The sequence below is a fragment of the Zalophus californianus genome, chromosome 2 (assembly GCF_009762305.2).
Source record: "Zalophus californianus isolate mZalCal1 chromosome 2, mZalCal1.pri.v2, whole genome shotgun sequence".
NCBI lineage: Eukaryota > Metazoa > Chordata > Mammalia > Carnivora > Otariidae > Zalophus > Zalophus californianus.
In genome coordinates this window covers 80733510-80755052 of record NC_045596.1, presented here as the reverse complement: position 1 = coordinate 80755052, position 21543 = coordinate 80733510, and the positions used below count along the sequence as shown (strand labels likewise).

At 35.6% G+C, this 21543-nt stretch overlaps 1 protein-coding gene across 7 annotated transcripts in view; it reads right to left on the bottom strand.

Annotated features, from left to right (window-relative positions):
- Positions 1-3529: 3529 nt before the first annotated feature.
- The window catches only part of RAP1GDS1 (Rap1 GTPase-GDP dissociation stimulator 1), a 291329-nt gene continuing 273315 nt past the window's right edge, over positions 3530-21543 (bottom strand). For 5 of the 7 annotated variants that reach the window (XM_035726166.1, XM_035726168.1, XM_027599006.2 and 2 more), the window contains 6 exons: positions 20911-21045; positions 20195-20320; positions 19089-19228; positions 13349-13475; positions 9575-9703; positions 3530-5376 (listed from right to left, as the gene is read on the bottom strand). In XM_035726166.1, the coding sequence (XP_035582059.1) occupies positions 5249-5376; positions 9575-9703; positions 13349-13475; positions 19089-19228; positions 20195-20320; positions 20911-21045 (785 nt within the window). In that variant the 3' untranslated portion in view covers positions 3530-5248. The remainder of the gene's footprint in view (positions 5377-9574; positions 9704-13348; positions 13476-19088; positions 19229-20194; positions 20321-20910; positions 21046-21543) is intronic. The other 2 variants (XM_035726167.1, XM_027599007.2) reach the window with 1 other exon arrangement.

Sequence of the window (21543 nt, the reverse complement as noted above, 5' to 3'; positions counted from 1 at the left end):
GCAGAATATCCCTGAAGAGAAGACAAGGTCAAAAGCTGGCTTTCTCTGGTCCTGGTGAAAGGTGATGCTGACCTTGGAAGAGTCCTGTGAAATGTCCTAAAAGGAGAAGGGGTTGTTCACCTGAGTGCATGAACTCTGTGAAGGCAGGGACGAAGCCAGCTTCCCTAAAGGCTTGGCTCTATTTATATGGCAGTCCCTTAAAAACCAACCAAGGAAAACACTATTTTGGTAGAAGGGAGGCCTATTTTAAAATAGAAATGGTTATAAAATTTAAAGTGAGCATCCACAGAGGAATTTATTTTTGACAGTAATCTGAAGGTACAGCCAGAATTTCTTTCCTTCAAGATTCTTCAGGATTCCTGAGAATTGATAAATAACAAAGTAACTACTGCAATAGTAAGTAATGTCTCTCAGTTATATATGAAAATAGATTACATGTATTTTTAAAAGATCTATTGTTACATTTAAAGTTCGGATGCTAGGAGTCTGTGTTAAGGCTTTAAATTTTTTAAACAGAGATCTAGTAAAGATCTTTAAAATTATTTCCTTAAAAAAAAAAATCTCAAATCTGAAACTAACAGGTTTCAAAGTATGACAGGATTAGGCTTTACACTTCCTTGATGAAGATAAAACAAATTTAGCTAAATTTCTGAAAACCTAATCCTGAAACAGAAAATTCTCTGTGACCAACACCAACTAAAAACCAAGTTCCACATACCACCTGAATGTGGTTTTAACTCAATTGGGCTAAACAGAGTAAAATAAAATTGCACACATGCCTATGAGCAAAACCACATATGTCTGAGCCATGGACAAGTTCTAAGAATGTGTTCGGAGGTCAGGGGTGAAGGTGAAAGCCACGTTTTGTTTTTTTGATTCAAACCTCCTTTGAGCCCCCATTTCCATGCTTTAGCCACCTTGCTTGCTCCAGTTTTTACTCCCTGAAAGCTGCATTGATAATGCTGGGGGCCAGAGAAAGCGACAGTGAAGTCGCTTGTGAGAATAGTCGCTGCTCCTAACATCACCCTGGTCCTTCATTTTGCTAAGCGGGAGGCTCTACATCTCTCTTTGGATAAATGTGACTTCAGGGACTGAGAACAAATGTCAGGAGAACCACAGGCATCAATATTTGAATGAATTGTCAGCATACTAAGTTTCTATTTATCTAGTACTACAAATAGGTATATACGTACTGACCATTTTTAAAATGTTCGAATGTGTCATGGCTAAAAAGTTTTGGTTCGTTTGTTTTCTAGGAAGAAACAGAGTAAGGAAATAATGAATTTTTAAAAGTCCACTAAGAAGGAAAGAATAAGAAATTAGTTAAATTTAAAAAAGAGCATAAATTCCATGCGAGGCTTTTTTCCTTCAAAAACTGTAGCCGACCATTCATGACCTAAAAGGAACAGCTTACTCTTGGAAACCTCCAACATGAAGGGACTCTGCCTGTCTAGTCAAGAAGCATAATGATAAATAGGCCATCCTAAGTGGATTCTATCAGGATTCAGAGCACAGCTACCAAAAGCTCTCATGCAAAACACACACCATTGATATTTAAGAAAAAGACATACATGAACAGGTATGTATATAAAATGTATATATACTGATAAGTTGGGCAGCATTGAAAAGGGGAAGAGGGATCATTTTGTTTCTATATTGAGGAGAACCTGTAGTATTACAGCTTTATTTATATTGACTTAGTAATATTAATAAAAGCTAAGATCATTGCACTACTACTGTTACTCCCACTTTAGAGAGAGGTCTGAACAGGAAGAGGAAGTCCTGTAGTGGGGACCTACTTCCAAGGCCTACTTTGCAGACCTGGCCATCACAGTTTCAGGGGTAGGAAGCAAGGGGTTACGCATTCTGCACTGAGAATAACTGGGTGCTCCTCAAACTATTAATAGAAAATATCTCCCATTTGGCTGTTCTTTGAGTTCCTTTAGCTGGGAACCCTCCAGAGGGAAGACGGATAGGCCATAAGATGTCACAGGTATCACAGTTCTATCCAATCTTACCTTCAACCTCTGGAAGTTTCAGTTACCCCACAAAATCTGGGAAGTAGGGATTATTAAACTCATCACACTGATGAGAAAGCAGGCTCAGAGAATTTAAGTAACTCCGTGATGGTCACACAGCCAGTACGTTAACAGAACCAGGATGTGACCTCAGGTCACACAGTATTTAAAGACCTTACTCTTTTCACTAATCACACTTAAAATAGTTTTCACATCTGTCAGACACCCCTATAAAACATCTATCTATGAAGCTACATGGCATATAATTATGTATTGTATGTAGGTAAATTAAGAGAGCACATCTGTGAAAAAAAAAACCCTCAATTTTCCTGGTTACAGCTATTAAGTTTATCATTAAGTGCTCTTTAATAGACACTTGTGTAATCCAAATATTATGGTTTCCTAGAGTTAAGACTTTTAAGCTTAATGATTCTAGTAACAGCTGAATACAAAGGGGGAATACTTACCTAAGTGATAGATATCTTCATCCCTTATATTCAGCAGAATTAAGATGATAACCTTCCTAATGATACCAAAGAGCATTTCTTTTTGAAATCTTCACATGCAGCGTTTCTCAGAATACTTCACACAAATGGTTATATCTAAGAGCTGCATTTTGTTCCATCTAAGACAAAATCATTTTAGAACTAAAAAATTTTGTCTACATCTCTATGGTTATCAGGTAACATCTACAAACCATGTTTTATCAAGTTGAAAACACTGGATTATGGGCCAGCATTTAATCAATTTTGCTTTGAGCACAATGAGGTTACAGTCTGCAGGCTGGTTAGCAAGATCCCAAGGAGTGAATGGGCTTCCTTCCCAGAAGGGAGGGAAGACATTTTAGTGCCTTTCACTGAGACATCTTCCTTCTAATTCTCGGCCTTTTATGCTTTTCAGCTATGTTCTAATCCTGACACATAGTGATAATTAAAGCTACGCTGTACAGTTCCTCCCATTCTCTCCCTCAGAAAGCATTCTCAGTGGGTAGCAAACTAATTTCAAGGTGGCCTCCAGAACTCAGTTCAAGCAGTATTGTCTGTAGACTCCCACCTCCTGCCATGGCAGAGCAGGAAATCACCTAGTTTGGTGGACCTCTGTTCTTATAAGGGCATATAGCCTTCTGGTCTCTCTGCAGAAAAAGTGGTGATTAGATATGTACTTTGTTTTTTTGGAGATGGGAATTCCTAGCGTATCAACTGATTGCTGGTAGCTGGCCCAGATGATGGCTTCTCTGAAATCTCTAATTTTTGGATACCTCTGTTCTGAGGTTTTCTATATGATGATTTTTCAATAGGGACCAATCCCATAAAAAAAAAAAATTCTCTGAAATCAGACAAATATCTAAATCTCATTTCTCTTTCAATCTATCTAGGGTTAGTTTAGGGAGTCTGTAAGTTTATATAGGTGGGAATTCATCAACAAATACTTACTGAGCACCAACAATGAGCAATCACTGTTCTAGGAGCGGGAATTAGAAGTAAAATATACAAACAAACCAAATGATGCCATTACAGTTTGATATACTATTTATTTAGTTATTAATATGGACAGCCTATTCAACATTACAGATGTTTTTCAAAACCTATAATAAAATATAGTCCACTATCCAGCCCAGAAGAAGACAATAAACAAGATCATTCTTACAGTAAGTGTAGCATAAGCACTCACAATAATAGCCCCTTTCCTGGACATCAAAGGGAACAATCAATCAAAGTTTCTTTACCTCCACTGAGGTTTTAATTATATTGAATTATAGCTGTTTCAGAGTCAAAAGTCCAACTTCAATCACCCCACAGATATGTGCAGCATCTCCCACTGAAGAGGAAAGAGCTCCTGTCACCCCGGGCAGCCCATTCTACTGTCCTGCAGTCCTTCCATATCGGGGCCCATCACACCTTTCAGCCAGTATTTGTCAAACTTGTGCATGGGGACAAGATACGTAGGTTACAGGGATCTTTGATTATTTTACAAAGATTGTGTTTCAAAGTTCTAAAAACCCATTTGGTGGTCTCAGTGGCAGTGAAGAGTACACTATATTTCGCCAAGAGGGTCCTCTCATCTCTGGAGTCTTGGCATCGTCACCTTTTCTGGTAGCTTTAAGATCTACTGCAGTTCTCTGTGGCAAGTGGAGGTGGGAAACTCTAAACAGCTACTGGTATGAGGCCATCTGCAGAATGAACTGGACTGGCTACTATGGCTTTTATAACCTGCTTCCTTTCTTTAGTATCGACAAACTTCTTTCTTAATCTTTTTTTCTATGTCCTGCTAGTTCTAATATAAGATTTAAAAGGACTACGACAGAGGAAACTTCTTGCTTTCAAGCTGAATGATGAAAAATAGCCAAAACCCCAACAACCCCACCCTCCAATGAGCTATACTCAATTTCCTCAGTTGAAAACAAATGCCAGGTGAACTTTTAAAGACAGGTGTTGGACAATGCTGATGTCAAAATGTACATAGATTCTAAAATATAGGCCAAAAAAGATGTTACTTAGTGTAACACAGATTCTTCAACCCCTTAGTTTCATGCTGAAAAGTACAAATGATTTCAATGTTAGGTTTCAATGATGACAGCCAATTAAATATGAAATTAAAAAGCCTCGGGGAAGTCTTGCCAAGTTTGTGGCAGTTTCAGGAGTCTACATAGTTAGGAAGAAGGAGAAACCATAGGGTAAAGAGTGAGAGCATTGGATTTTATTTAACTCTAGGTACCATGGGTTTGACATTAGTAGGTAAGACTAATGAAAGAGCAGCCATACAGTTTTTTGGTCACTGTGCTTCCCAAGCACCAAAAAATGGTGCTATTTTTACTATTCTGTTCCATCCTTAATAAGCTAGACAGATCCTGCTGCATTCTTGTTTGTTTCTAATTCACCAGTACATTATTATGTAGTTTACCAAATGTGAGGAGCAAGTCATTATGTAGTACCAAGTTTACATCATCATAGGACTACAACATGCACATTCTACTTAATGTAGCTCAAGCAACAGGAATACAAGAGAACAGTTATGGGTGGAGACCTGTTTTTGACAAATTCATGTTCACACTAACTATGGGTTTAGAAATCTTATTGGGCAGGTACCTACAGCAGTTCTTCAATTGGTACTGGAACATTACACGCATGCACAAGTGATATGGAAGAAAATGAAGCAGAAGAGGCAGCTGGATGGAGGACAAAGGGGAAATCAGAGGTGGGATAATGCCATGTATCAGGCAGGGGCTGTTCTCAGCTGTCCACAGTAAGTCTCTGCTCTGTGAGAGAGGCCTGTTGGGCAACACTTTTGTTCTCATGACTGCGAAGTTTGGATACAACATCTAGAAAGGCCAAATCCTGTACTTCCTTGTGTAGAGATTCTGGAAGACAAAAAAAAAAAAACCAAGATAACAGATATGCTACTGTTCTGATTGTTCTAATCTTAATATACAATCTATCCAGTATATATACCTAAAATGTTCATCTGGATGATACCAAGTTATAAAACTAGGAACAATCCTGGAAAAACTCTAGCAGCCTAGAAATGCTAAGACACTTTTAAAGACAAGTGCTGGACACACAGCAGCAGCCGAGAAATGTCTTTGCAAGAGTTGTGTTATAATAAATCAGAGGAACTTTACTTGCCATATCTATATATAGATGTCAAGTTCTGCAGTTTAAGTTTGATTAGAGTAATGAGTTATAATGAAACACAGCTCATGGCATGATCTCAAGTTTCAGTTATATACCCCTTGGCCCTATCTATCATCAGTTCAAATATGAAGTCCAATGACTTACAAAAAAAACTTAGATCTGTTTCAAATTAATTTTGTGGCAAATGAAACAGGTTATACTTCATATCCCTTCAACAAATTTCTGTGACAATAGGCTTCCCTTTTAGATATCTGATCTTCCTCTTTCTGGCTTTCTTGCTCTCTTTCTTTACCCTCAATTACAGGAAAATACCAGGCTCTTAAGTCTTGGAGACTGCTATATGAGAAGACTGACATCTAATAAGTTTAATGCAATCAACATTCCTCAAACTGATGATATATTTACTTTAATAAGACTGTGAGGTCTAAAACTAGTAATGTTTTTAGTAGAAACAGAAAACTGCATCCTAAAATTCAGATGGACTCTCAAGAGACTTAAGAGTCGAAACAATCTCAACTCATACTTTCTAATTTCGAAAGCTACTCTAAAGCTATAATAATCAAAACAGTGTGGTGCTGAAATACAGATCTATAGATCAACAGAATAAAACAGAGAGCCCAGAAATAAACCCTCATATATACAGTCAAAATAGTTTTGACAAAGATTTGACATTCAATAAGGAAAGGACAGTTTTTTCAACAAATGGTGCTGGTAAAATGGGAGAGCCATAAGCCCCTATGTACAAAAATTACAGTTAAGAGCTAAAACTGTAAGACTCTTAAAATATAAAGGAAAAACTTTGACATTGGATTTAGCAATTATATCTTGGATATGCATCAAAAACATAGGTAACACAAGGAAAAACAGATACACAGGACTTTATCAAAATTAGAAACTTCTGTGTACCAAAGATTACTATCAATAGACTGAAAAGGCAACCCACAAAATGGGAGAAAATATATGTAAATCATATATCCAACAGGGATTAATATCCCCAAAATACAAGGAACCTTTCAACTCAACAAAATAACTCGATTAAAAAATGGACAAAGAACTTTAGAATAGACATTCCCCAAAGAAGGTATACAAGTGGGCAATGAACACATGAAAAGATCCCCTACATCACTAATCATTAGGGAAATGCAAATCAAAAGCATAGTAAGATACCACTTCATACCCATTAGGATGGCTATTATAGAAAAAAAAAATGTTAGGATGTAGAGAAATTGGAACCTATGTGCATTACTGGTAGGAATGTAATATGGTGTAGCTACTGTGAAAAACAGTATGGTGATTCCTCAAAATATTAAATGAAGCCATTACTGTATGATCCAGCAATTCCACTTGTGTGTATATTCCAAAAATGACTAAAAGCAGGAACTGAAAAAATACCTATGCACCCATATTTTCATAGTGGCCTTATTTACAACAGCCCACAGGTGACAATAACCCAATGTCCATTGATGGATGAATGGATAAACAAAATGTGATATATATACATACAATGGGGCATTATTCAGCCTTAAGAAGGAATGAAATTCTGACACTGGCTACTATTTGGATGAGCCCTGGAGACCTTATGGTAAGTGAAATAAGCCACACAAAAAAGAATATTGTATGATTAAAGGGTACCTAGAGTAGTCAAATTCAGAGAGACAGAAGATAGAATGGTGGCTGCCAAAAGCTGGAGGGATGGGTGATTGGCATATTTTGGCATATATTCCATGGATATATACTCTTTTTAAAGAGTACTGAGTTTTCAGTTTGGGAGAAGAAAAGGGTGGTGATGGTTGTACAGCAGTGTGAATGTACTACTCTGCCACTGAACTGTACATTTAAAAATGGTTATAATGGTAAATTTTATGTATATTTTACATTAAAAAATGCCTCAATAACAGTCTCAGCCAGGAAACAGAAGACATAAAAAAGTAGCAAATGGGAGTTTTAGAACTCAAAACTATAGTTAGTGGATAAGCTCAACAGGAGAATGGAGGGGACAGAAGAAATCAGTGAACTTTAAGATGGGTAATTTGAACAAGAGAGGAGATAATCTGGAAAAAAATGAACAAAACGTCAGGAGACTGTAGGATATAACTAAAGATCTCACATTCCTGCCATTAGAGACCTGAAAGGAGAGGAGAAATAGGGTGGGGCTGAAAAAGTACCTAAAGAAATAAGGTTACAAAAACTTTCCAAATTTAGCAGAAGACATAAGCCTACCTACTCAAGAAGGTGAGCAAACTTGAACCAGGATGAACCCAAAGAAACCCATGCCATGACACATCACAGTCAAGCTTGAAAATTAAAGACCAAAAAATCTTGAAGTGACACCTTACCAAGAGGGGAAAATAAAGAACTGGAAGACTGGATTTCTCTTAAGAAACCATGGAAGCCAGAAGAAAATGGCATATTTTTCAAATGTTGAAAGAAAAAGAACCATCAACCCAAAATTCTATACCCAGAGAATACATTTTTCACAAATGAAGGGGAAGCCAAGATATTCTAAAATAACAGAAAACAATTTGTCACTAGCAGACCTAACCCAAAAGAGTGGCTACAAGTAAGTTCTCTAAACAGAAAGGGAATGTTTAAAAAAAGCAATCTGGGAACATCAGGAAGGAAGAACAACCCATATAGCAAAGGTGTAGATAAATATGACAGACTTTCCTTCTCAAGTTTTCTGAATTATGTTAGATGGTTGAAAACAAAAATTGTAACAATGTCTAATGTGGTTCTAAATGTATACAGAGGAAGATTGCTCAAGCAATCAATAACAAGTCAGGAACGAGAAACAAAATAAAAAAATGAAACTGCAGACTTAAGCCATAACATCAGTCCTTACATTAAATGTAAATGGTCTAAATACACCAATTAAGAGAGACAGAGTGGATTAAAGCACATGACCTAACAAGGTGCTCTCTACACTTCAAGTATAATGATAAAGCAGATTGAGATTAAAAGGGTGGGAAAAGATCCTATGGATGTTATTCAAAAGAAAGTAGAAGCAGCTATATTAATATTAGATAAAGTAGACTTCAGAGGAAAAATAGTTACCACACCAGAGAGGAACATAATGATAGAAAGAAAAGTCAATCCACCAGGAAGACAACAGCAATCCAAAAGGTGTATATATCTACCAAAAGAGCTGCAAAATATGTGAAGCAAAAACTTACAGAACTAAGAGGAGAAACAGACAAATCCACCATTATTACTGGAGACTTCAATATCCCTGTCTCAACAACTGACAAAACAATTAGACTATCAATATATTCTATTTGCTAAGAATATAGCAAACTCAATTCCACTACCAACAACCAAAAGGATCTAAGTGACATTTCAAGAACACTTCACTCAGTAACAGTAGAATACACATTCTTTTCAGTATCCATGGAATATAATGCCAAAATATGCCAATGATTTCTTGAACAAATTCCTTAGCTAATATCATGATACACAAATCAGAATTTGTTCTTTATATAAAACATTTTAGAGTTGATGAATCTTAGTTATTAATTTTTAAATTTTTTTTGTCTATTTTCTATATGATATTTTTAAGATTTTTTTAGTTTTATTTTAGAGAGAGCGAGAGTATGTGAGCAGGGGGGGAGGGAAAGAGAGACTCTCAAGCAGACTCTGTGCTGAGTTTGGAGCCCAACGCAGGGCTCGATCTCATGACCTGGAGATCATGATCTGAGCTGAAATCAAGAGTTGGACGGACAACTGACTGAGCCCTCCCAGGTGCCCCATGATACTTATATTATTATTGTGAGAATCTTTTGCGAATATTTTCAAGTAAAAGTAATCCTGTATCCTCCAGAAACTAATTTCTAATGCTTTTAAAACCCAAAGCCACCATTTACTACTATTCTATATTTAATGTCAACCATATGTTAATAGACCTCAAATTTTAGAAGAAATGCTTACCAGATCCCATGAGAGCACAAATCAGGACCATGGAATTATATTTGATTTCAGGAGCACTTCTTTCATCTGCTAGCAGTCTGTGTAAAATCTGTACAAGTTTAGCACTTTCTAGATCTTTCTCGGCAGTGCCTAAAATATGAAAGAAAGTATCAGTTTTGTCCACTGTTTATGAACCTGGTGCAATGTGGCTAAACACTGATTCCTTTTCTAAAAACTGATCATATAAAACCCTCCAAAAGGGACTGATAAATAACGATGACCTACAAATAGAATATTAAATTCAGACCTTATTAAGGAAGAGTTAAATTTCAGCAGATATTACAGTTTAAGCTTAAAATTTAGTATTAAAATATTCCTTTTGATATGAGGCAATTAAAAAATCCTTATGGAAAAGGTTAAACATATGCAAAAGCAGAAAAGATTATATAATACATTATTTACTATTATCTTAAAAAATTATGGCCAATCTTGTTTCATCTATCTCTAGTTTCATTCACCTGTTCATCCCAAATTATTTTGGAGCAAATCCTAAAAATAACATAGTTTCTTCCATATGTATTTCAGTATGTATCTTTTTTTTTTAAAAGATTTTTATTTATTTATTCAACAGAGACAGACAGAGTGAGAGAGGGGACACAAGCAGGGGCAGAGGGAGAACTAGACTCCCCGCTGAGCAAGGAGTCCGATGCAGGACTTGATCTCAGGACCCTGGGATCATGACCTGAGCTGAAGGCAGACGCTTAACGACTGAGCCACCCAGGCACCCCTCAGTATGTATCTTTAAGAGATGAAAACTCTTAAGGCAATTCCTATCAAAATCCCAGAGGATTTTCTGTAGAAAATCTGTAAGTTTATACTAAAATTTATATGGAAAGCACAGGCCCTAGAACAGGTAAATAATCTCGATAAAAAAGAAAGTGGGAGGAATTCTACCCGATGTTAAGGTTCACTGTATAGCACAGTTATCAAGAGTGTGGTACTGGTAGAGAATTGAATAGAGAACCCCAGAAATAGACCCACACATATACGTTCAAATGATTTTTGACAAAGGTACAAAAGCAATTCAGTGGAGGAAAAGATAGCCTCTTCAACAAACAGTACTGGCAATTAGACCTCCACAGGCAAAAAAAAAAAAAAAAAAAGTTGACCTAAACCACACACTTTATCCAGATCTTAAAGTGGATTACAGATTTAGGTATAAAATGTAAAACTATAAAAGTTCTAGAATAAAGAATTTTCAACTCAATAGTTAAAAAATTAGAAAATGAGCAAAAATTATCCATAGGTAATTCATCAAAGAATATATACAGATGGCAAATAATGATGAACATCTTTTCATATGCTTACCATTAGAAAAATGGAAAAAAACATAATGAGATATCCCTATACAGCTATCAGGGTGGCTAAAATAAAAAATAGTGACAATACCAAATATTTGGTGAAAATGTGGAGAAAACTAGATCACTCATACAGTGCTAGTGGGAATGTAAAATGGTATAGCCATTCTGGAAAACAGTTTGACAGTTTCTTTAAAAATTAAACATATAGTTACCACACAACCTAGCAACTGCACTCCTAGGCATTTATTCAAAGAAATGAAAATTTATGCTCACATAAAAACCTATGTATGAATATTTATAGCATTTATTTATTTTTAAAAGCCCCAAAGTGGAATAAGCCCAGATGTTTTTTGACAGGAATGGTCAAACAAACTGTGGTATGTACAAACCATATTCAATAAAAAAACAACTGACACAGAAAACAAATCGGATCTCTTTAGGAAATTATGCTGAATTAAGGAAGCCAATCCCAAAAGGTCACATACTATATGATTCCATATATATAACATTTTAGAAATGAAGGGCAGATTAGTGGTTTCCAGGGATGAGAGACAAGGTAAGGGGTAATGGAGGGATCCCTGTGGTGTTAAACTATTTAGTTTCTTGAATGTGGTGGTCGATACACAAACCTACACGTCCTAAAACTATATAGAACTTAACATACACACAAATGAGAACAAGTAAAACTAGGGAAATCTGAATAAGACTGGTAAGTTATATCAATAGCTGAAATATTTATAGTTTTGAAAAATGTTACCACTGGGAGAAACTGGGTAATATATACAAGGGATCTCTATGTTATTTTTTACAACGGCATGTGAATATACAATTATCTTAAAAAAAAAAAAAAAGACTCTTAAAAATGTTGCTTTAATACTATTATCATACAAAAAATTTATAATTCCTTAATATCAAACAGTCTATAAGAAAACAAGACTGGAAAAATACGGTTTTCAAAGTGTGTTATGTATTAAAAAGATAGTGTGGGCTTATTTTTATATCTTAAGCCCAAGGAGCCTAGGAAACACTAGGAAACAATTAAAAAAAAATGTAGGTATCGCATTTTATATAGTTGTATGGTGAGGTGATGAGATTGAGGCAAATGTTTAGCTATCAGGAAGCTGATGAAATTATAGCTTGTTTGGAAGATATTGGCAGAAAACCAGATTCATCCCAGGCTGGGTCATCAAGCATATTCTGAAACTGCCCCATCACTTTAAGCCACTTAAAATCAGGCCATGAACCGAGTTTGGTATTCAGTGTCCTCACTGACTCCCACCCCTTTATCACAACTCCCCCTATCTGACCCCCCATGATGGCTGGACTTCTAGGCTGACTCTACTCAAACCATGTGTGAAGTCATGGCTAATCTGGGACCTAAACTGACTTCCAAAGCATTTCTAACTATAGGCCAAAGTCGCTGAGAATAAGCATACATTTTCTTAGAGTCTTTTATCTTTAAAATTCAAAAAAATTTTATATCCTACTTATACCTATGATATTTTAAAAATTGTTTTAAAATTCAAAACCCTTTAAGACAAAAATTCAAATCTTTCATACCTAAAATCTGAGTAAATGTGACACTAGGGAAAGATATACCATGTTTATGTGTTTATCTTTTGGCTTCCTGGTATAGGGGTTGTGGGTCCACTTGCCTCTGTGTGAGAATTATGGACCTAAATCATCAGTGGGAATTAGGAACTCATCAGTTAACAGTGTTTACCTAAATGGCTTTGAACTGGACAGGACAGACCTACTAAGTCTATAGTCCTCCTTTGTGTAAGGCAGTCTCAGGCCTTAACCACAGGCTGTGTGACTGATTGGTTCCTGGGACAAAGGTTACTATCCATAAGCTAGATGACTATGAACTAGCTTCTCAAGAAGAATTCTGACCAATGGGGATACTATATGCTAGAAAGACACCAACTGAATTACTGAACTCTGCTTTTGGGGAATTTTGAATGTAAAACACACAGAAGGTGAGAATTTAGAATGAGGGCAATACTAGAGGGCACTAGAAGCCATGGTGATAGGAGATAAGAGCAAGAGAGTGAGTCAGTAATAGAGATGGAAGACAAGGTCTGAGTCACTGGAAGGGCAGCAGACTAAACTTGCTGCTGTATTCTAAATACAGTTTCATTTCTGTTAGGCCTGCTGAAATTATTTTCTGTGTTTACTAAGTGACTATAACTTGAAATAACATTTAAGACTCAAACTCTAAAAAGAGTTAAGCATTGACCTAAAAATGTTACCAAAAGCAAAAACTGAGGTGGCAATCTATGGAATGTGATTTCTTATATACTTAGCTACAGGTGCAGACACATGCTGGCAAAATGCTTCTAGTCAAGGTTTTGTTGATTTCTATTCCACTCCTGTGCTTCATTTCATCCAAGATAAAAATAGGAGAAAATAAGTTAGACACTGGGGTACTTACCCAACTCTAAAGCTGCTATTAGTGCCAAAGCAACAAGGGCTTCATTCTGCATTATTACATGTTCACTAGTTGCCATGGTAACTAGATGCTTGATGCCACCACTCTGTACAATGGTTTTAATTACATCCTGCAATAAATAAATATCACAGTTATAAACTTTAATTTTAAACATAAAGAGACTGCATTATAGTCAGTCAATTCATTGTTAAATTGATTTTCTGACAGTGTCCTGTATGAATCATTACATTTAACCATAATTTTTTCTTCACAGAAGAAAAGGAAAAAGTTTTTAGCTTTAAATAAATTCATCAAAAGATGACAACTTAAATTACCTAAGTGAAAAAGACCACTGCAGTTCATAGCAAGGAATAGAGAGTCCCAGAAGCAACCATTCAAAAAAATAAGTGTGATTGCCCCAAATGTTGACTCACCACAGGATCAAAAAAAAAAAGATCAAGATTTATAATAACAAAAAAAAAAAAAAAAAAAACTTCTTTTCAAATCATTATTACAATACCAGGTAGTTGTTTTCCAGACGATCAAGGTAAAGTTTTTTTTTTTTTTTTTAAGCTTTTACCCCTTTGTTGGATCTGACAAAACTGGATTACATGTCAAGGGACTTGAGAGGAACTTAAAATTGTCTTCCCTCATTTCTCATGGGACCTGCAGCTCTGTCCTCTTCAATGGCAGAGGAGACAATGGGTTCCAGATTGAATAAAACCCACTGCCAACATTGACTAAGCAAATTACTGAACCTCTCTGCATCTCAGTGACCTTATCTTTAATGCTAGGATAATGTGTTATCATAGGTTTTTGTGATAATTACAAAGTTATTACATGAAAAGCATATATAAGAATATACGGCAAAAGTTAGATTTTTTAAAATGCCACATTTATTTCTAGTATTCACTTTTTAAAAGATTTTATTTATTTGACAGAGAGAGACATAGCAAGAGAAGGAACACAAGCAAGGTGAGTGAGAGAGGGAGTAGCAGGCTTCCCGCCAAGCAGGGAGCCTGATGCGGGGCTCGATCCCAGGACCTGAGATCATGACCTGAGCCGAAGGCAGATGCTTAACGAATGAGCCACCCAGGCGCCCCTTCATTTTTGTTTTTATCTCAGTTTTGTTTCCTAAAAACTCTTGGATTAAATGTGATTTAGTAGAAAGTCTCAATTCTAGAATTTTTTAAAGTAATTTTCTTTGTTCTCACTACCTTTAGTAATTTAAGTGCTGGATATTAAGTAGCCTGTCTGCTTTAGCTTTGACAGTATAAAACTAACTGTAATTATAAATATTTTTCAAATTAATTTGCTAAAATATTTGAAAAGGGGTTTCCTTTATGCTTTTACCTTATATAAATTCTTAAGAAAACTATAGATAGTATCTTTGCTTTGAGCCCAAATGCATTTAAAGATCAAACATTCTAAATTATGGAGTCCTAGTACTGAGTTTTTATGATGGTTGTATTTTGGCATCTAACCTTTTACCATTACCTTCTTTTAGTAAGTGAGAAACTGTCTTTTAAAAGGCTTTTCTAACAAAAAGAAAGCCTCCCAATTTACTTGGTGGGCACTTTATCTGAAACTTAAAATTAGTAAAGAATTTTATAAAAATCACAAAGGAGCTTACTGAGTAAAGACCACAAGAGGTTCATAGATACATATGCAGTCACCTAATGAAGGTTCTTGGACTAGCATTTCATCCTTTATTTTGTGATTCACCCTGGAGAGTCCACTAGAGTATAAGGAGGGGGACATAATGGATGAAGAAGGAAACTGCGTATCAGAAGTGAGCAGCTCCCTGTAAGTAAGTTCAAGCATAGCTCCTTTACCATCTCTTTTTTATTATTTTATTTTTTTCTATTCATTTTATTTATTTATTTATTTACTTTTTATTTTAGAGAGTGCACAAGCAGTGGGTGAGGGAGCGAAAGAATCTCAAGCAGACTCCATGCAGAGTGCAGAGTCTGACACAGGGCTTGATCTCACAACCCTGAGATCATGGCCTGAGCCAAAATCAAGAGTCAGATGCTTAACTGACTGAGCCACCCAGGAGCCCCTCCATCTCACTTTTTTGAACAGATATTGGAGTAGTGCTTTTAAAATGCCTGCCCTCTCTCCTCCTACCTCAATAAATGTTTATTGAATAGATGCTCTATGAAGTTGCTTTGCCTGACAGAATGGAAGACAAAAGACAAATGAAGCATTGTTCCATTGTTCTTGTGTTATATTGACAAAAGAGAATAATATTGATAGTTACCCTCTATGGAGCAACAACTACACACTGGACATTATACTGGGTAGCTTACAGATATTAGCATATTCTTATCCTCACAGAAAATTCCATCAGCTAGATATTATCTCTAGTTAACAGATGAAGAAACTGAAGCTCAGATTAAGTTATGAAATCTGTCCAAAGTCAGTGATTAAATGGTAAAAAAAAGTCAAGATTCAAATCCAGGCAGTGTGACTATCAGTTCCTTGTTTCTAACCATTTGTGCTCTGTACAAAAGTATATGTCCTAAATTCATCACAGTGCCATACACAGCTAGTCACAGTGCTCTACAGAGGCTCTATGAATGTATTTTAAAGTTATATTTTAAATTTCAAGATATTTAACAAAAAAGGATATTAGCACCACTCCACAGAGCAAGGTTCATCTGGAGAATTACAAATAGTTTTAACCAATACACATCTAAAATTAATCCAGAGAGTTTAACTTTTCTGAAACCATTTCATTTATTAAACTGTAGAAGTACACAGGAAGACATTTTTCTGGGTCATCCTTCTAAACCTTAGGTGTATCTGCAAAATCTCCAAAAATTTTGGACATACTTCATAATGTTTTACAAAGTTTTAAATGTATTATTTTGCAATCCTATAAGGAGTTTTCTTATGGAAAGCTAAATTTTGGTACATACACAACCAAGGCAAATTATCTATGTAATAGTCTCATATATTTAGCTTTTATGGTCCATTTGCCCTTAATAACTGAGATAATCCAGCTACAAACTTTGTTGAAAACTGTAAAATACTGATTACAATGTAATGTTCTGAAATAGGCTTAAATTCAAGACAATCAATTTATAACACAGCCACTGAATCACCTGATAAAAATTTTCTTTCCCAACTTTGTATCATCAAAGACTACTTCTCAGTATAGGAATTAAATGTTAGATGTATGAGTGAATGACTAAATTTTGTCTGATCAAGTTTTTAGATTGATAATTGAATGTTTTATTCTTCAAGGATAAAGAAGAGTGCCTATGACAGGAGGGAATTTTTATATTCCTAGTGTAGAAGCAAACCATATTTTTCTGTTTTTGATATCTACAATCAGAAGGTCCAGCTAGTTGCTCAAGAGTCCTAGCCTAGGGCACTCTTTCGAAGGAAGATGTGAATTTACTCTTGGCACAAGTGCAGGAACACACTGTATATGGCTGAGATGACTAAGCTAGTGAACCCCATGAGTCAGTGCAAACTTTCAGAGGGTTGGACTCTAAGAACTCAGGGTAACTTTAAAAGGAGTAGGACCTTCAAAGTTTAAAAATAACACAAGGAGAGAACTGTAATAGTTCACAATAGTTGGCTAAGGATCTACAGGAATGTGACTAACTTGTAGTGTTTAAAAGCTTATTCCAGAGCAGCATTTTCTGAAGTATGCCCGGTGAAATGTATTTAATAGATGCAACTTGCAAAACCCATTGTCTGATAGCTTGGGAATCAGTGGATTAAACAGAGTTAAGGACATTTTTTTAGAGTAGTACTAATATGTGCTGTGAACTCCAAAGGCAAGGAAAGGGAATGAACTACTTCCCTAACTAATCTGATCATACAACCTTTTCTCTTTGTGGAATATTTCTTAGGGTTAGTCTTCAATGGAACATATTTTGAGAACTGCTTTGATTCTCAAAATGAAATCACTGATTCCACTTTAATGCTTTGAAATTTAAAAATAATTTAAGAGTTCTTATCTGGAGCTCACACAAGGAACACACCTTATGCTCTGATCATTAAAGTATGCAAATCAAGGTTCCTATTGCTGCTTAACAGCAGTATACACTTAATTGTAGGGAAGATACGCAGAACAACAAAAACCAAACCAAAACAAAAACCAAAACCCCAGCCTACAGTACTGAACTGTAAACATACAGTTATAATATGATCATGAAGTTACAATTATCATTCAAATTGTATCATTTCAAATTGCTTTTTGTTACACACATCCCCCTAGAAAGGTGCCATGTCCTGTTTCCCTTGTCTTTTCAAAACACCTACATGATGATGGATGCTTAATGGGTTCTTGAAAGTTGTTGTTTTTTTTTTTTTTTTGGTGGAGACAGTGGGGGTTTGGATGAGGGACAGGGAAATCTTGTGATAAATATTAACAGAAAAGCCTCAAAACCCTCAAATCTGAATTTAATATAGCAATTGAACAGCTTTGGCTTCAAGATTTGGTTAAGAAGTTGTGATGCATTTTCCCACGGACATAAGTGAAATGACCAAAAGGGCTCACTTTAGAAAACAGGTTATAGAAAAATAAAAGGTATATATTATAGATACTAAATCAGCTGCAAACTGGCCTGGGTTCCCACCCATTGTGGGATCACATTCCCATTGTGATCTTTAAAATAGTTCATTTGCTCATTCATGTGTTCACTCACTCAACAGAGGCTTGCAACCACATGTCAGACATACTAGGCTGGACACTGCCCTGAGAATCGATTTCATCCAACTTTGTGAGTTTAGAGCATCACATACTGCCTAGGTATCATTTAACTTCTTAACCAACTGAGCCACCCAGGCGCCCTCATTTAACTTCTTAATATCATTAGCTAGCTTGGTCAGTGTCTGGCCCACAGAAGATGTTTGGCACTGACGGTAGTGGTAAAAATAACAACACCAGCAACATTTACGACTCCACTTACTGAGTGCTTACTATGTCCCAGGTACCAGTTGAGCACTTTGTATATGTCTCATTGAATCATTCTCACAACTTTCAGTAGGCAGGTATTATACTGAGATAGTGAGATGTGAAAGACTTGACCAAGTAAATAGTGGAGATAAAATCTGAACTCATCTCTGATTCCAAAGCTTTACTCTTAACTATTATGGAACAGAACTAAATACAAAAGCTCAATCTTCAATGACTTTTTCAGGATTGTGGATCACAGGCATCCCTCATTTTACTGTGCTTCACTTTACTGTGCTTCACAGATATTGCATTTTTTACAAATTGAAGGTTTGTGCAACCCTGTACCAAGTAAGTCTATCAGTGCCATTTTCCCAACAGCATTTGCTCACTTCAGGTCTGCATCATTTTGGTAATTCTCACAAAATTTCAAACTTTTCCATTACTATATTTGTTACGGTGATCTGTGACCAGTGATGATGACTCACTAAAAATGGTTAGTATTTTTTAGCAATAAAGTATTTTTTAATTGAAGTATACAAATTATTTCATTAAACATAATGCTGTTATTGCACACTTAACAGACTACAGTATAAACACAACTTTTATATGCATTAGGAAACCAAAAAATTCATTTGACTCACTTTTTTGCAATTTTCGCTTTATCACAGTGGTTTGGAACAGAAACTATGAATCTCAGAGGTCTATCTGTAATGTATTTATACATAAATGTGTAAAATGCAAGCTTATGATATAGGATCTATGATACGGAGTTTCCAAAAAGGCCACTTGTATGTTTTTTAGTGAATGGTTTTCTCTGGAACTTACTTTTGATTTACTGTGTCGTATGAGGGCAGACAGCAGTCTGTTGGACTCCCCCATCACACCAGCGTGATCTTTGGCTTCACACCATTCTACCAAACGCTCCACTAATTTAACATTCTTTCCCAGTTGTTCAGCAGCTTCTGCTATAGGAAAGAAGTCAAACCACAAAGGAAACAATCACTGAAAGGCAACCAAGTGAAACAACTGGTAAAGATCTAAGAGTGTGAAAGAAAATTTTATACCGACACACACACACACACACACACACACACACACGGCACAACACAATGATTTTATTAAGTAAGAACTGCAAATACTCCATATCTAGTGGACTATTTAGCTTCTTCTACAAAGTTGTGGACTTTCATACAAAACATAAAATACAAAACAATGTTATACTCTTATGGTTCAGCCTGGTAGTCTGTCAGTACTCTGGCAAACCATAACAAAGGGTAGGAGCAGGACTCTGAGAAATCAATATAGAGAAAGGTTTAGAATTTAGAAATAAGTAAATGAACACAATTCACTCCAAGGAGTAGTTTCCATCATTGTTTCTGTAAACAGAAAAATGATCTCCCTGTTTGCAAAATAAATTTTTAAGAATTTTGACTGTCCATGTACTGCAACATGATTTTCAAGACAAGGTAAAAACGGGTATGAAACAGGGCGCCTGCGTGGCTCAGTTGGTTAAGTGTCTGCCTTCGGCTCAGGTCATGATTCTGGGGTCCTGGGATTGAGCCCCGCTTCTCCCTCTCCCTCTGTTGCTCCCCCTGCTTGTGCCCTCTCACTCTCTCTCTGTCAAATAAATAAAACCTTAAAAAAAAAAAATGGGTATGAAACGCTAAAACATAAAAACCCTTCAGAACTGCTAATAAATCAACATAAAACCAGGATTATACGTACAGTAGAGATGCAATATAATTTCTGTTTAAACTCAGTTATAACAAGCATGAAAATTAATGAATGAAACTCTAAAACCAATCTCTTTGCTTTTATTTGCCATTTATCTTTATGATTACATAATTCTGAAAGCTAAAAACAAGTCCTTTTCAACTAAGGCAAATTGACTATCATACCAAAAATGTACCTTGTGAAAACATTTCCTTTACCTTGTGCATCTATTAACATTCTTAAAGTTCCCAGAAGTTTGAACTGAACTGGAGGCATTTCAGACTTAAGGAATTTCAAAACTGCCTCTGTGACTCCAGCTGATAACATCTTTGCTTTATTTACAACTAGAAAGAAAGAGAGAAAGAGACTATGGTTAAAATGGTGCTAGCATTCTTGATGATAGTCATTCAATTCAATATATATTTATTGTCTTAATATTTTTAAGGCCCCATGTTACATTTTTCTATTTAAAAACAGTCTTGTTACTTTAAGAATAGGACTGGGGGTGGGGCTTAATTATCCTGTTTGTCTATAGGAGCATAACATACAAAATCATATGTACTGGCTTTTTAAACCTACCCTCAAAACACTTAAACAATTTGTAAAGGAAATCTGACAGTTGTCTTCTTACTTACAAAGCAGCATAATTCTTCAGCTTTAGTAAATGTTTCTTTTTACCTCTGTCCTTGACCCAACTGTGTTAATCTAGGAGTCCACAAAAGGTAATAGAATATTTCATCTGAACAAACACAAAGATTATGTTTTGTGAAAACTATTTAACATATGATCTCCATTTATTAGTAAGAAAAATGTAAACAATTTGAAGATTTTTTTTTTCTTGGTCAGGATAGGTCCACAAATCACATAAAATAAATACCTCCCTAAAGAATAGATCTTATTTCGTACAGAGTTGCCTACCATTCTTAAGTCCTACCTGGAATGGCCAGATTTCTGAGGGCACTTAATGCTGCATGCTGTACAGTTACATTTCCATCTTCAACATGTCTGTCGAGTAAATCCATAAGTTTTTCTACAATTCCATTGTCTACCATGTGAATACAGTTTCCATCTGAATGAAACAAAAGCATTTTTTTTCCTTTCCTCTTTACAAATATCTATAAATATTTTATAATAGTGATGCCTATCCATTATCCATCTACATTCAGGAAAAATGGAGCTACAAGAAAATAAAATGAATTCCAACTCTTTCTCCCATCAGATTTATAGATTTTTTTTTTCTTTACTGAGTAAGAAGTCATGACAAGAAAAATCTCTAGCATGCAGCCTGATAATATATTAGAAGATGAGTAAGTAGAAACCATAGGCTTAAAATGTTTACCAATAATTTTCACTTAAAGTGAACTATGCCCAAGTTCTGCCAATGTTACAGTGACAACAAAACATAGAGTGCTGTCATGGCTGATGTTTAAATTATTTTTCAATGTCAAAATTTTTGAAACATTTGTAAAGCAGAGAAAATATTATAATGAACCACTATTTATTCCACATTTAGCTTCAATAATTACCAATATTTTACTATTCTTAATTACATCATTAAGGACTGAAT